General features: G+C 37.5%; 1 protein-coding gene across 1 annotated transcript in view; it reads right to left on the reverse strand.

The window, feature by feature from the left end:
• Window positions 1-13319, reverse strand: part of LOC102853329 (UDP-glucose:glycoprotein glucosyltransferase 1-like) — a gene marked incomplete at its 3' end in the record, with an annotated part of 247403 nt that overhangs the window by 1053 nt on the left and 233031 nt on the right. Inside the window, exons 19-24 of the mRNA XM_006903121.1 lie at window positions 7054-7152; window positions 6361-6384; window positions 5521-5615; window positions 4610-4816; window positions 3748-3879; window positions 2687-2817 (exon numbers count right to left, since the gene is read on the reverse strand). Of these exons, the coding sequence (XP_006903183.1) occupies window positions 2687-2817; window positions 3748-3879; window positions 4610-4816; window positions 5521-5615; window positions 6361-6384; window positions 7054-7152 (688 nt within the window). The remainder of the gene's footprint in view (window positions 1-2686; window positions 2818-3747; window positions 3880-4609; window positions 4817-5520; window positions 5616-6360; window positions 6385-7053; window positions 7153-13319) is intronic.

Raw genomic sequence — 13319 nt, forward strand, 5'->3', positions numbered from 1 at the left:
TCAACAATGGAGATATACATTAATAATTTTAATGAGTACATAATAATATATTTAAGTATAACTTCAGATTACTTTTTAATTTCTCTATGTCAACTCCCAATATGGATGATACAATTTGTTTGTCTCCTGTGATAAATGGCCACAATACATTTCAAATGGCCCATGGTCAGTCAAATGGATTAGGAGCCGGAAAAAGGCTCCCATGAGTCTCATGAAATATCACTGTATGTGAGCCACTGCCAATCGGAATACCAGATAGCCTCCTCTTACAGGCCTGACTCAAGAAAGCAAACTATGGCCATTTCCAAGTTGGAGTGCTCTGGCTCCAGGGAGAACTGAAGAAAGTAGTCAGTTCAGAAAACCCTCATAGATTCAGCATCATGGATAGATAGAGTTACTACAGCAATGGGTCAACTGTGTCAGAGATGATGAGAGTGGCATAGGTTTGTTGCTCACAGGGTCACTATGAGTTGTATTTGACTCAACAGCACTTAACACCAACATGACTACCTATAGACACTCAGATAAATGTATTCCAAAGAAAGATGCACTGCTAACCCAAAGGCCATGCCTGTATGCTGATTCAAATCCACCAGCAGCTCCAAGGGAGAAAGATGGGTAATCTCTTGTGTGATACACAGCCTTGGAAACCTAACAGAGGGTCAGCTGGAAGTCAGTTCTGATGTGATGACAGCCATGGATGTCATATGATGCTTAATATAAGAATATGGACCATTTAAACAATTTACCTCCTTCCATTAAGAAAAAGAACTCATGAAAATGTAATAGCTAAGAAGAAAACAAAATATTAAAAAATAAACATTGTTCTTATTGCCAGGTGCTGTTGAGTTGAGTATGACTCAAAGCAAACCTATGAATGCCTTATTCTCTACCATCCTCGTCATCGCCGATATACTTTCACCCATTGTTACAATCACTGTGTCCTTGAGAGTAGTCTTCTCTTTTGCTCACGCTTCATCTCTTCAAGCATGATGTCTTTCTCTAAAAAATGGCCACCACAACAACATACCGAAAGTACGAGAGAAAAAGTTCCATCAACCTTGCCTCGAAGAAGCACCCTGGTTATACTTTCTCTAAGACTAATTTATTCTTTTGACAGCCTATTCAGGACTCTTCTAGATCACAACTCAAAGGAATTGATTCTTCCTTTGTCATTCTTATTCATGGTTCAACTTTAAGATGAAATAGATGGCAACTGAAAAGTTGGATGGGGTGGCCAATAATCTTTAAACTGACATCACTGCTCCTTAGCCTTTTGGAGAGGTCCTTAACAGCAGATATTCCCAATGTAACAAGTCTTCTGATTTCTTGACTACGGTACCAAAGGTGTTAATTTTGAGTCCAAGTAAGATGAAATGGAGGAAGGCCCAGGAAGACATAAGCTAACCAATAACAGAAAACTAGTTTAACAAGCTTGACCCCAGGAGCCGCTGCAGGTTAACTGCCTTTTATCCCTACAATGAAACTCAAGTAAGCCTATGGCCTTCTGTCCAGCGTACTTAACTCATCAATCAGAATGTATGTAAAATTGGTCAAGGGAAAGGAGCTTCAACCTCTACCTTGTAAACCTATATAAAGAGGGAACAGCTGGCCTTTGAGGAGTCTAACTGTTGAGAGACTGTGGTCTCTGTCAGATCTCCCTGTGACTAAATGAAGCCTTTTCTGCGTCACAGAAGAGCCAGTGGCATTGTTCCTTCACCTGGGTTTGCTGGATAGGAAGTCAAACACCTGCAACAAAATCACTGACGACTTCAATCTATTTGCCATGTATCATGATGTTGCTTGCCTATTTGTCTAATGGTGAAGACTTTTGTTTTCCTGATACTGAGATGTGCTGCAGCAAGCGTTTCAAATCTTCTCCACTTTCAACAAGCAAGGGTGTGCCATCTGCTTAACACAAGTTGTTGATGAGTTTTCTTCCAATTCTGATGTCACATTCTTCATATAGTCCAAGTTCTCAAATGATTTATATTTGCAATAATAATAAAGACTGGCAATAGCCAATACATTATCGTTATTGGAAAGGCAAGAGAAGCAGTTTATTATTTTGAGCTGGAAGGTAAGTAAAGGAGTTGTTGCTGTTGTTGTTAAGTGCCGTCAAGATGACTCATAGCGACCATATGAATGAAAGACCTGAGCACTGTTCAAGGTTTCTGGAGGCAAGCCATTTCAGAAGTGGATGCCACTCCTGTTTCCAAGCTTGTTTTAACAGGGAGCTCCACCAAACACTGTCCACCATGGTAACCATTATCACATATGGCACTTCAGTGTCACAGTGTTTAGCATCACAGCAACCACGATTTATCACTGTACAGCAATGCACATACTAGTGCTATAAGCAATAAAAGGTCTAGAGATGTATTGCATTTCGTAAAGAAATCAACCCTTTTATTTTTGTATATCGGGAAATTCTCCACAATAAAAAGTTAAAAGAAGGGTGGGGGAATAATTTAGCTCTTAAATTGCCTTCTATAAAACATCTATTTCAACAGAAGTATAAATTAAACATTGAAAGCAAAATATTATTACAATTTATAGCTTGAAGCAATCACACTGGATCAGACAGCATATATAAACAAACTTTAGTCCTAAATTTGCTGATGAGTAAAGTTCAATTAATATTCCTACTACATGATCCAATTACTTTCTTCTACAGGACACTTACACATCTTCTTCTACCTGAAGCTGCTGAATATGAGATTTTATTTTCTGTCCCGAAATTTTTAGTATGATATTTTCTAGGAGGTGAAAATCATCTTGATTAAAAAGTTCACTGTCTCGCAGTGGCCCAATAATCTAGGAAGAAAACCAGAGCTGTTAGTATAAAAGAACTATCTTTTCTCTATTTATCAAGATGATAGCAGCAAACTATCAGAGCCATCTGTTGTCATCAAGTTGTCTTATAACCCAAGTTACTTTAAAGGTGAGTGATATGAAATATACAAATAAATTAAAAAGTCATAAATACAAAATAAACAAATGCAGTTATTTACTGTTAAATTACTTAGACTTTAGACCTTTACATTTTCACTGTTCTAATTAGGTGCCATCAATGCAACTATGACTCAGTGACAATATGGTACCTTATACTGCACCATCATCACATAGCAACATTATGGCACATTTTTCTGCAGCATCATTACAATGCCGCCACACTTGGGTCCACTGTTATTGCCACCGTGTCAAACCGTCTTACTTAGGAGCTTCCTTTTTTTCTCTGACCCTCCTAAGTCTCACTAAATATAACAAAATAAAAGATGTAGTAGATACCACAAATTTTACCTGAAATGTCTAGTGTTTAATATGTTCATGTTATGATATGCTCATGATAACCGAATATTAGTAGCTGTGGATATTTGATAAATATTTGAAGTTTAAACCAATTTAGCTCTGCTAGACTGCACAAATGACAACTTTATGAGGACATAATCCTACATGAAAGAGTACATTACATTGCAAAGAAGATCATACTGTTGTTTGTCCTGAGTGCAAGCATATGCAATGCTAAGAAAAATAGCACGAAGGCTTCACTCAAGGATGTTTAGGGCAAAAATATCTTATCTTTCAATGGAATGGGGGAAGAATTATCAGTAGCACTTCATAAGACCTAATCATGTCTAGACAACAGTAACTATTTGAAGAATAGAATTCTTCACAGTAGAATGCAGCAAATAATTTTCATTGATTTAACTCAAATTCAAGTGTGTCTCGGAATAAAACTCTTACCCTTCCATTGCTGATCACTGCTCTTTGTCCCTTCTCCAGCTTCAGAACATCCCTGCAGTACATGGCATGAGATAAAATGAAATCCATTTTGGAAGACTCAAAGACCTCTTTAAAAAGGTTGAAATCCATGCCCTAAAAAAGTAATTCTTAGTTAAAAAAGGTAATTGTTGTTACAAGCAAGCCATATCAATGAATCATCATAATAAATGTCATAAATACTCTTTCAGTATTTCCTTCAGGAAAGTAGTAACTCATTTTCTTCATTAGTCCTATGATGTCACAATATCTATTCTCCATTTTCCCTCTGAATCTCTAGTTAATCCTCAGAATGAGGAGCCTGCTTATTTCATTCGACTAGAAATGAGTGACAAACCATGATTCTTGTATTCGGCATCTCTAAGTTTCACTAATTTTGTTTCAAATGAGTATTACTATGCTAAACAAAACTTCCCTTAAACTCATCGTTTGTTAAGAAATTTCTTAACTATAGAATACTTATTTAAAAGTCAACTAATTTACAGTAGTGAAAAAAAAGGTGACTCAATTATTTGTTCTACAGAAAAATTATGCATTGCTTTTCTTAAAAACTGTATAAAACAATGGCTTTAGGTTTAAAAGATTAAAAGATTGTGCACATCTCAACATTTTCAAGTTTAAAAGTATTAAAAGAAATGTGGAAAATTGCTGCCTTAAAAAAAACCAAAACACTCCATCAATTTAAAAAAACAAACAAACCCCAAACCACTAAATCCTCAGAGATTAAGAATGGAAATGACAAGTAGATGTGAACCATCTTAGCCCTATGTACTGAATACCAGCATTAACAAGAGAATCCACAGCATCAGGAAAAACAGAGACTTACACCAACATAGAATGAGTCAATGTCAGCACCTGCCGCCAGGGCTTCTGCTGTGTCCTCCTTGACGATTTTGGTGATGAAATTCTTAGCAGAGTTGGAAGTCTGTGTCTGAAGGGCTGCCCAGATTGCTCTGGAGATCTGAGTGTCTTCATAACTTAGACTCTCACTAGGATTATTGATAATGCTTATTCTCACATTGTTACTAGATTTCTATTGAGAAAGAAGAATTATGTAATATTTTGAACTTAAGAAGTAGTATAAACATTTGTAATAAAGCCTTACATAGCAAACAATGCCTTAAAAGCAGCAAATAAAACCTGTCTTAAAAGTCAATCAATTTTTATTCAGTATAGGGAATAAAATTCAAATGTGATGCAGTCAAAACCCTACATGAGTTGCCTGCAATCTGCCTTTTCAACACATATGTAGCAATTCTAGAGCAAAAATATAAACAGTCATGCAATAAAAATTTTATTTCATCATTCTTATCTATAAGAAAATAGAGTTCCTTAAATAAAGCTAGAATACCACACTCTTACCTTCTTTTTCTTAATAGATGGCAGACTTTGAATAAAAACTGATTTTTTTAAAAATAATTTTAATGACATTTACAGAGATTTTGGATTTCCATTCATTCACTGTTGCAATATTCTCCCTGCCCATCTCCCCCCCCCCCCCCCCCAGTTCCCTCCTCTCTTTCAAAAGTAAAAGAAACACTCCTTCCCTGGTACACAATCCCCCCACACCCCTCCCACCACCCCAAGTACATTCCACTATGCAACCTTAATTGTGGACTCTTGAAAACTGATCTTTTTATGTTAAGAATCTGCCCCATCTTCCCATCAGTACAATCAATGACCCATGATTACAACTACAGCTTCAAGCAGAAATACAAATAAATTTATTATATTTACCTGATGTTTAATAGCATCATAGAGCAACTGTCTTCCAGAAGGTCTATCAAAATCTCCAACAATCCAAAAGGTTACTGGCCTAATAAATGAATCATCTGTAAAAAAAAAACAAACACAGTTGAATAAAAAAGACATTCTATATTTCAATATTCTTACTTAACCATATGTTTTCTGAAAGCAAGCAAAATATGAGAAAATGACAAGTTTAACAGAGAAACAAAGAAGACATTACTAAATCTTCTACTGAAGAATGAAAGTAGGATAGCCAGCAATGTGACTCACTTACAAAGAACATGCACTGATTAATTGTATTCTGCTTTGGGTATTCAACAGGGGGTGGGAGGAACCTTTGAACATGTAAACAATGTATCACACCTACTCCTCACTTATGGACTCCACTGTCAGACTTTTTATGCAACAGATGAATACCTGGGAGTCGAGACAATCCTAACTCAAGATGAAGACATTAAATGACAGTAGCACTAACTGTAATGGTTACGTGTCATTTTGGACGGGAGATGATTCTCCACTGTTACAAATGATTTAAAGATGTACTTTATAAGTCATATAATGAGGAATACATCTTCCATTTCACAAAATGTTAGTTTAAACAAAATCTTATGCATAAGTGAGGAATGAGTGTGAAATCTTTCATCAGATGAATTTCTAACTTGCTGAAACATAACTCGGCACAAAAATATATCCAAATCTATATAGTCCTAGCAACCCAGATTCCTGTCATATCCTAAGAATGTGCCAAGAAATTCTAAATTAAAATAGTTCATAAAAACACTAAGATAATTAAAAAAGCAAATAGAATATTCTGAAATTTTAAGTTACCATAGATTTCCTTGGAAGACATTCCTGGAAAAAGTAAAAGAAAACATAGAAGAAAATATCATAGTTGTAATCACTAGATAGTGTTTAAATCAAAGTACTAAATACTCCCTACAGTAACTTCCTTGGCTTTCTGCTCCTACATCCAGAAACCAGACTTGTTGACTGCCTAAAAACCAGATATTCTCTCTAGGAGATTACAATACAGATAACAAGAACCATCTTAAATGATCATTCTTTGAAGTGTACTAAATATGACTAGATAGGAAAATAAACAGTCCCCAAGTAAAAAGGGATCATTTTAAAAATCATACCTTAAAACTGTAATGTTGTTTTTTTTTGTTATGTGCCATATAATAAGGCTTTCTAGAAGTTTATTTCATAAATAATTCCTTTTACCTATTACTGCTACAGAAGAGGCAAGTAAATAAAATTTTAAAACAGTAACACATTTAACATTATAAAAGCCTCTTTGAATAATGAAAAAATTTTCTTTAATATAAGATCACCTTTATAAGAACAATAGAATTCTTAAATATATACATATAACTAAATTTTAAAACTTTCATTTCCTAGCCTTGATGCATTATAATATAATAAGTGACTGTCTTTACCAATATACACTAAGGTAAAATTATTACCTCAATTATTGGAAAAAACCTGTTGAACCCAAGGTATGGCTAAACAAAAAATTACCTTTTTTAGTCAGATAATTCATACTATTGGCTACAGCTGCAGTCTTGCCTGAAGAATCCAAGAGAGAAAATCTAGCATAATCATCCACAAAGAAATTATCTGAAAAAAGAAAGTTAATCAAATTTATAATTATTTGGTCAACCTGAAGTTACTAATGTGGTATAACTCTTATATAAGAGTTAGAAAAAGTATGTGTATAGAATACTATTAAGCCTCACAGTCATTGAAGACGCTCATTACATGAACTCAATTCAAGTAATCTCTCTTAAAAACACAGAAACGTTTCTTTAATGGTGAAGTGGGATGAGGGTGTGAAAATATAATACCATTTTAAAATTTCTTTTTTGTCTAAGAAAATAATAATTTGTTTTTAGGTTAATAAAAACAAAAAGTCCATTTCAAAATCTGAGGGTGTAGCTTAGGGGGCCTAGTGGTAAGGAATCATGCTGTCCTGTGGCTAGAACCCACAGCTGATCAGCTGCTTAGAAGGAGGAAGCAATCTCCTCCCTTGAGACTTACTGTCTCAGAAAACCGACGGGAAGGTCACAGGACAGCACATAACAGCAACATCCTTTGCTTGAGTGCCCACGGAAAACACTCTCATTCGTCACTGCCCCTTTTACTCTTCCTAAAACCTTAGTTTCAGAAAGTTTTGTCACAAGTTACATCCAACAAGATTTCCTACTATATAATGGTCTGCAGACCAGTGTCATGAACACTCTGGCTTCAGATGCCAATAAAATTAACTATGACTCACTGCAAATCTATTAACAACAAATCATCCTCAAGATGTCTATGTTCAAGACCACTGTTTGCAGTCACTGTGTCAATATATCTTATTGAAGGCCTTTTTCTGACCCTTCACCTTTCCCAGCATAAGGTCTTTTTCCGAGAAATGATCCCTCCTGACAATGACTTTAACAAGTACCCTGGTTGAACTTCCTCCAAGATAGACTTGTTTGTTTTTAGGCTAGTCCATGGGATATTCAGTATTCTTGTCCAACACAACTCAAAAGCATTCATTCGTTCTCTGTCATCCTTAGTCACTGTTCAACTTTCAGATACACAGCAATTGAAAAGACCATGGCTTCGATCAGGCACACATTAAACTTAAATGATTTAAGTCTCTTTAGCTCTTTAGTACCTTAAATGGTCTTTAGCAGATTTTTTCCAATGCAGTATGTCTTTTCGTATCTTGACTGCTGTTATAAAATGTGTTGATTATGAATCCAAGTAAAATGAAATCAATGACAACATCAGTCTTTTCTCCATTTATCATGCTGTGGCCTACTGGTCCAGATATAAGGATTTTTGTTTTCTCAATGGTGAGATATAATCTATTTTGAAAGTTTTGATCTTCTGCAGTAAGTGCTTCAAGACTTCCTCATTTTTAGCAAGCAAGGCAGTATCATTTGCATAACACAGGTTGTTGATGAGTCTTCTTTTAATTCTGGTGCCAAATTCTCCTTCTTACCCTCCAGCTTCTCAAATAATTTACTCAGCATACAGAATGAATGAATATGGATAAAGAATACAATCTTGATGCACATCTGTCCTGATTTTAAACCACTAAGTGTTTCTGTCTTGATTCTTGACTAGATTTTACATGAGCACAATTAAATGTTCTGGGATTCCCCTTAAGTAAAAATAGCAAAAAAGCAGTCCATGCCTTTCTATGCTAGCAAAGAAAAACATTTAAAATACAAAAGGGAGCTCTGGTAGCTTAGTGGTAAGGATCTGCACTGCCAACACAAAGGGATGCAATTTGGATGGTTCCCACAATCAACATTGACGGAAAGGGAGTTCCAGTGTCCTAAGGAACAGGAGTTGTAAGGCAAATGCAGAGACACATCAATCTCCTAGGTCATTTAAAGACACTGAAAACCACAGGAGGGTCTGCTGTGATTAGATTGCAGAAAAATAACAACTATTCACTGAAAAGGTCATCCTTGATACAGAGTCAGAGGTCCTATTATTGATAGAATGGGATGACAGCTATACATTGCAGAATGGAGAGGCAAAGATCTAAACTTGATAAGGAAGTTTTCCTCACAACTCTCCCGCTAAACCAAAAGGACAGAAAGTTCACCTTTTAAAAATACTCTTCAAGAAAGGGTAGGCATTCTGCTGAGAGTAAGCTGCTCCACTGCACAAGGTTGCAAGTATAATGTGTTGTTCAGTGCAATGACAATTGTTTGAAGGAAACGGGAAGGTGCTTTACTCAGCCTAACTTGTGTTTTGAAGAGGAGCTACAGGCCTAACGTTGTTGTTATGTGCCCTCTAGACGCTTGCGACTCATAGCAATCCTAGGTACAACAGCCCTAAACCCTGCTCTATCCTGTGCCAATCGCACTGCCTCCACCACACCCATCCCGATTGTCCCAGTCACTGAATCAATCCACCTCATAGAGGGTCTTCCCCTCTTGTGCCGTCCCTCCACCCTCCCAAGCACGATGTCCCTCTCCAAGGACCTGTCCCTCCTTACAACATGTCCAAAGTGTGTCAGACAAAGCCCCAGAATCCTTGCCTCCAAGGAACAGACTGGTTTAACCCTCTCCAGGATGAATCTGTTGTTTTCTTGGCAGTCCATGGTACATTAAAATCTCTTCTCCAGCACCACAGCTCAAAGGCATCAATTCTCTTTCTATCCTCCCTAGCCATTGTCGAACTCACTGACGAATAACAAGTGACTGCAAAGACCATAGCCCCATAGCCTATATCAGACGCACCTTAGTCCCCAGAGTGACACCAGTGTTCTTCAGTATCTGGAGAGGTCCCTAAAAGCCGACTTACCCATCGCATTACGTTTTTTGATTACCTAGCTACTGTTGCCACGAGTGTTGACCGAAGAGCCAAGCATACTAAAGCTATTAACAATCTCAATCTCTTCACCATCCATCCTGATGCTGCCAATTGGTCCAGTGGTGAGAATCTTTCTCTTTTTGACATTGAGCCTCAATCCATACTGAAGGCTGCAGTCCTTGACCCTCTGCTGAAAGCATTTCAGGTCCTCCTGAGTTTCGGCAAGCAGGGTTGTGTCATGTGCATAACTCAGATTGTTAATAGATCTTCCGCCAATCCTGACACCACACTTCTCCTCATAGAGACCAGCCTCCCGGATAATCTGTTCTGCATATAAGGTTGAAGAGGTATGGCGACAGGACACATCCCTGTCGGATACCCTTCCCAATTTTGAACCATGCAGTGTTCCCTTGCTCTGTTCTGATGGCTGCCTCCTGGTCCAAGTATAGGTTTCGCATTAGAACAATCAAGTGTTCTGGGATTCCCATTCTTCTCAGAGTCAGCCACAGTTTGTGTTTCATTGATTATGCAAAGGTGTTTGACTGTGTGGAACATAACAAACTGTGCAGAACAACAGGATCATAACAAACATTCTTCTGATATTCACTGCTTTCAGCTAAGATCCATTTAACATCAGCTACAATATCCCTAGTACCACAATCCCTTCTAAACCCAGACTGGACGTCTGGCAGTTCCCTGCTGATGTGCTATTCCAGCTGTTTTTGGATAATCTTCAGTAAATCTTGCATGTGAAATCAATGAGATTGTTCTGTAGTTTCCACATTCTGTTGGGTCACCCTTCTTTGGAATGGGAACAAATATAGATCTCTTCCAGTCAGTTGGCCAAGTGGTTGTTCTCCAGATTTCTTGGCACAATTTGGTGAGCACATCCAGGGGAGCATCTCTTAGCTGAATTATGTCAATTGGTATACCATCTATTCCTGGGGCCTTATTTTTTGATATTTCCTTCAAAGCAGCTTGAACTTCTTCATCACCATAGGCTCTTGCTCATATGTTATTCCCTTAAATTCTTCTGTGTCTGCCAGTTCCTTTTGATACAGTGACTCAGTATATTCTTTCCATCTTCTTATAATAATTCCTGGATCATTCAGATATATGCACGAACAACCAGAGCCAAAGATGAAGAAACAGATGATTTCTACCAACTTGTACAGTCAGAGATCGATCAAACATGCAGTTAAGATGCTTTGATAAATAATAGGTAACTGGAATGCAAAAGTTGGGAATAGAGAAGAAGAATAAATAGTTGGAAAACATGGACTTGGTGAGAGAAATGAAGCTGCAGATAGATGACTGAATTTTGCACAATGACTTATTCATTGCAAATACGTTTTATAAGAAACATAAATGCAGGTTATACACGTGGATTTCACCTGATGGTATGCAAAGGAATCAGATCGATTACATCTGTGGGGAAAAACGCTGGAGAAGCTCAATATCAGCTGTGAAAACAAGGCCAGGAGCTGATTGTGGAACAGACCACCAGTTACTCATATATATGCAAGTTCAAGCTGAAGCTGAGGAAAATTAAACGGAATCCATGGGAACCAAAATATGACTTTGAGTTCATCCCACCTGAATTTCAGAAACATCTCAGGAACAGGTTTGAGGCCTTGAACACTAATGAGCAAAGACCTAATGAGTTGTGGGAGATGTCAAATGTATCATCCAAGAAGAGTGCTAACGGTCATTACAAAGACAGAAAAAAAAAAAGACCAAAATGGATGTCAGAAGAGACTCTGAAAATTGCACTGGAGTGCAAGGAAGCCAAAGCACAAGGAAGAATTCAAGACACTCAAGAGCTGAACAGAAGATTCCCAAGGGCAGCAAGTGATGACAAAGCAAAATATTACAATGAAATGTGCAAGGAGCTGGAGTCGGAAAATCAAAAGGGCCGATCTCGCTTAGCATTTCTTAAGCTCAAGGAAAATGAAGAACAAATTCAAACCTCGAGTTGCCATAATCAAGGATGCTTTATGCAGAATATTAAATGATCCAGGAAGTATTAAAAGGCCTAACATAGTAACATTGAGATTGACATGCAATTGTTTCTAAATAATCTTTTTCCTATCTTTGGTGGTGGTCGAAGAAACATTAGGTATTTTGCTTTCTTGCCTACTGCAATTTCTTTTCAGCTAGTAACAAGGCTCCAACATTTAAAAAGGTAGGGATGACAGATGGATGAACAACTATGAAAGTAACCAAAAAACACATGAAATTATATACTTTAAGGTTAAACTGTATCATATATGACAGGCCAGGACCAAGGTCAAAGGGAGAACAAAGGATTCAAGGAATATCAACATGTCAACAAAGGGAGTGAACAGCCTCCTACCTACCTATCTTCCCTCCCTAGAAAACCACCCACCTGGCTAAACCACAATGCAATGTCCCTTCCTTCCCTCCTTAAGGACCCTTACTACAAAACCTGTCCTAATTCACTTTGTTATTGTTGTTACATGCCACTCATAGTGACCCTATGAATTCAAGTCCTCTACACTTGCGTGACTTTCATCCTTTCTCTAACTTCATAGGGTTTCTAGAGGCAAGCTATTTACGGAAGTGGATGGCAATCCTTCCAAAATCCACCTTAGGGTGCGGTTTTTCCCTGGTCTGTCCCTCTGCCTGTTTCTCTCTCTGCAGACCAAGGGATCCCGCCCTAAAGAGGGAGACCTCTTAATAAAGCTTCTTTAGCTTCCTTTCTTTCTCTATTCCCTTCCTTGAGTCCTTGGCCTATGTCCAGTGCAAAGACTTAACAATATATGAATTATTTGAAGCAGGAAGCAGAATTTTTTAAAAATGACAATATTAGATTCTCAGAGTAAAACTGGCAAAAATATTTGTTAGCATTAGTGTAAACTGAATTCTAGTGTAAGGCAGGAACCACCACCACTCCATTCTTACTGTATAATCTTAACAAGCCTGGCATTTACATGGTGTGTATTTTTCTTTTTTTGAAGATTAAAAAATAAAACCAAAACACACCCTTTTTTACTTGAGTGGTTAAGTTTTGAAATCATATGGAATTTTCACTTAATCATTAACATAAATTTTGTTTTATACATTAATGAAAATCAATGTAATCAAATGCTCATTTCATACTGTATTTCATTCGCACATGCTGTCTATTAATTTTAGCTCCTCTCTCCTTTCTTACCCATTAATGCTCCAATATTGATTCTATGTGTAAATATTTCCTTTGTTATGTGCTGTCAAGTGGTTTGCAACCCATAACGACTCTATGCACAACAGCCCTAAACCCTGCTCTATCCTGTGCCAACCGCACTGCCTCCGATACACCCATCCCGAGATTACCCTAGTCACTGAATCAATCCATCTCATAGAGGGTCTTCCCCTCCAGCGCAGTCCCTCCACCCTCCCAAGCATGATGTCCTTCTCCAAGGACCCGTCCCCCCTGGCAACATGTCCAAAGTGCGTCAGAC

This window comes from Elephantulus edwardii, unplaced genomic scaffold (genome assembly GCF_000299155.1).
Source record: "Elephantulus edwardii isolate Elephantulus edwardi_28Jun2011 unplaced genomic scaffold, EleEdw1.0 scaffold00512, whole genome shotgun sequence".
NCBI lineage: Eukaryota > Metazoa > Chordata > Mammalia > Macroscelidea > Macroscelididae > Elephantulus > Elephantulus edwardii.